The following is a 3,555-nucleotide window of genomic DNA, read 5'->3' as shown; positions in this document are numbered from 1 at the left end:
CCTGCTTTGCTTTTCTGGAAAGCACACAACACTCTATCAGACCAAAGCCACTCACTCACCTTTTAAATTCAGTGCAGCTGCAGATTTCAAGGAGAAGGTGCATTAAGATAAAACACTGAGCACGTTTTAACGAATTCCCAGCCCTCCACAGTTGCCAAATAAATTGAAGGGTCGTGCACGAGAAGATCTGGACCACACAAATGCATTAGGCAAGTTGTGTTAGAATGGGGAGACAAGCACCTGACCTTGACACACTCCTAGTTAGAACATGCAATTGATGACTTGTCAATGCCAGTCCCTGAAGTTGCTGATTTACAGAAGGGTCTTCCCTAAATCTACATAAAACCAGTAACAGAGAGTGCACTTATGGACAGAGCTGTACCCAGTTGTAACAAAAACAAAGAGAAATGACACTTTTGCCGCCTTCTGATGAACACAAGGAAAAGGTATGCAAAAGTAACAGACAAATCACAGAATCTTTAGGACTGGAAGGGACCTTGAAAGCTCATCCAGTCCAAGCCCCCTGCCAGAGCAGGACCACGTAGAGTAGGTCACACAGGAACTCAGGTTCAAACACACAGGTGGGTTTGAATGTCTCCAGAGAAGGAGACTCCACAACCCATCTGGGCAGCCCCTTCCAGTGCTCTCTCTCCTGAACAGGGAAGAAGTTTTCCCTTGTGTTCTTTGGAACTCCTGTTGAGAAAGAACACTGACACTCCCTTTAGATGGGCTGGTTTGTAAAAAAGGAGAAAATAGGTGTTGTTTGTAAAAGGCTGAGCCAACAAATGGAGATTTTGATCTTGATCTTCCACACATTGTTATACTAATACATTTTTGGAAAATGCTATGAACAGACCCACATCCTCTTTTCTAAGCTTGTCAAGAGGATTACAGAAGAAAAACCTGACATACATAGATAAGAAACTGTAGAAAAATAAAGGCTGAAGTAAAAGCCAAAAACCACTCTTCATACTAATTTAGATCTGAAAGCCAGATATTAAATAAACTGTAATTACACACATGATTTTCCACGCTTAAACATGAAGGCCAAAGGTAGTTCTGAGGTGACTTTGATGCAATAGATTCAATTGTTGTCGTTTTGTTTTAAAAAAACACCCACTAACATTTGTAAAGACAGTTAGAAATTTAATGGGAGCGTTCTGCAACTTCTTCCATACCACAATTGACCTGCTTCTGCAGGGGGGTTGGACTAGATGATCTCTAAAGGTCCCTTCCAACCCTAACATTCTATGACTATGGTTTCCCTCAGAGAAAAGTCATAGAATGGCAGAGGTTGAAAGGGACCTTTAGAGATCATCTAGTCCAACCCCCCTGGCAGAAGCAGGGTCACCGAGATCAGGTCGCACAGGAACGTGTCCAGGCGGGTCTTGACCTCAAAGGAAGGAGACTCAATTTGACTTATACTGATAATAAAAGAAAAAGGACAGATCTATTGTTTACTTGTAATTGGTATTAAATTTTCACATCTTTATTGCATAAAGAGATTTTTCTTTAGAACTTAAGTTTTAGGTTATTTACAGGAAAATATACAGTGTGAGGTTAAAATGTCACACATCCATTACAGTGGTGCTCACAGATGTTTCTGTTGGCTGTCCAGCAAGGTCTCTGCCTTCACATCCAACCTGACACAGAGCTGGCCTCCTTTGGACCCTGTGAAACAGGAATGGAGAAAAAAACATTACTTCTCTGCATTTTAAAATGTACATTTACATAGAAGAGACTGAACCGAGCTGTTTGAACTAAAGCTGTTTGAAAACAACCACTTGAAAGCAGTTCTACGCAAGCTGCTGTTTCTCAAAATAGGTATTTTCCTCTTTGTCTAGAAGCTCTCATCTCCCCCATTCCTAACTGCTAAATATGGTTTTCTTCACCCAGCAATTTGCTGCTCTGGAAATGGCACTGGCATGGTATTTTTTCAACTGGATTTCTTTCCTTCTAGGAAATAAGTTCTTGCTAGGAATGCTTCTCCTCTCTCAGCTGTCCCTTTTCCTGGTATCCTGTCTGTCAGACTTCCAAGGGAGTGTTCGAATATTTTATCAAAGGCAAAACTCACAATGGGTGTTTTTCAGCTCTTATCATAGAATCACAGAATTGTTGAGGTTGGAAAAGACCTTTGAGATTAAGTCCAACTGTTGATTCAGCACTGCCACATCCACCACTTAATCATGTCCCTAAGCACCACAATCTATACAGCTTTCAATTAGGGATGGCGACTCAACCACCTCCCTCAGCAGCCCATTCCAATGACTGGCAACCCTTTTGGGAACAGATTTTCCTAATCTCCAATCTAAAGCTCTCCCAGCATAACTTGAAGACCCCCACCTCACTTTCAGAGAGTGATCATGACTCCCTTCAGCATCCTCCAGGCTAAACACTCTCAGCTCCCTCAGCCACTCCTTAGCTCCTTCCCTCAGCTCATCCTCAGAGCTTGTTCACTCATGGCCATTACACAAAGCATACAGTAAGGGAGCCAGGATGTATCTGTGTTGGTACATGTAGCAGGATACACCTTCCAAGAGATAGGATCTCAAGAGCAGGAAGCAGACTGACATCCCCGCTAATGAAAATGTGCCAGTTTCTCCAGTTGCTGACTCCCCTGCTGAAGAAGCAGTGCTCAAAGCTTCCAGATGCTCAGATCAGCTTTGCCTTTAAATGCTGACCCACCTGAAATATTTTTCTGTTCATCAGTTTAACTGCCAAGACATTTTGGTATTGAGCAACTCAAAAAGGAACAGTCACTGAAGTGATTTCCTCCTCCCTCCAATATAAGTGGTAACAAAGTGAGAACCAGTCATTACTTTTAAGTATGCTTATTACAATTGTTTTAGAGCAGACAATTCTCTTTCCCAACTGCCTTCACAGTCAGTTTGCAGTGATTTGGAGGAACTCCTTTAAATATTTTTTAGGGCTCCAGATGAAAATCCCTGCCCTCCACACTCTGAGGCTTGCGTTTCCCTTCTCACAGCGAGCCCTCCCCAGTGGCCTCGCTGCCTCTGCTGCAGCGCCACAGCACTCGACTGGTGCAGCAGCAGCACCTCATTCTGAGGTACTCCCAAGACATCCAAAAGAGGAAAACAACTGAAGTTCCTCCTTTATGTTTAGCCTAGAAAAGAGGAGGCTGAGAGGAGACATGATCACTCTCTATAACTGTCTGAAGGAGAGTCATAGTGAGGTGGAGGTCAATCTATTCTCCAGTAACAAATAGTAGGATACAAGGAAATGGGCTCAAATTGCACCAGGGGAGGTTTAGATTGGATATTAAGAAGAACTTTTTCACTGAGAGGGTTGTTAAACATCGGAAGGGGCTGCCCAGGGAGGTGCTGGAGTCACCATCCCTAGAGATATGCAAAAGACACATAGACGAGGTGCTGAGGGATGTGGTTTAGTGATGGGCTTGGCACTGTGAGGTGAGTGGTTGGACTCAATGATCTTAAAAGTCTCTTCCAACTGTAACAACTTCATGATTCTCTTCCTTTCCTCTACTGAAGTCCAGGCCAGTGAATTCCCTCACTCTGCTCCCGTCAGCTTTAGGCA

The 3,555-nt window shown here is 43.3% G+C and overlaps 1 protein-coding gene across 3 annotated transcripts in view; it reads right to left on the bottom strand.

Annotated features, from left to right (window-relative positions):
• Positions 1 to 1,437: 1,437 nt before the first annotated feature.
• SNX14 (sorting nexin 14) overlaps positions 1,438 to 3,555 on the bottom strand; it is a 60,117-nt gene continuing 57,999 nt past the window's right edge. For 2 of the 3 annotated variants that reach the window (XM_061989443.1, XM_061989444.1), the window contains one exon: positions 1,438 to 1,671. In XM_061989443.1, coding sequence (XP_061845427.1) covers positions 1,633 to 1,671 — 39 coding nt within the window. In that variant the 3' untranslated portion in view covers positions 1,438 to 1,632. The remainder of the gene's footprint in view (positions 1,672 to 3,555) is intronic. The other variant, XM_061989445.1, reaches the window with a different exon arrangement.

The sequence above is a fragment of the Colius striatus genome, chromosome 2, assembly GCF_028858725.1.
Source record: "Colius striatus isolate bColStr4 chromosome 2, bColStr4.1.hap1, whole genome shotgun sequence".
NCBI lineage: Eukaryota > Metazoa > Chordata > Aves > Coliiformes > Coliidae > Colius > Colius striatus.
This window is presented reverse-complemented; position numbering and strand designations above follow the sequence as displayed.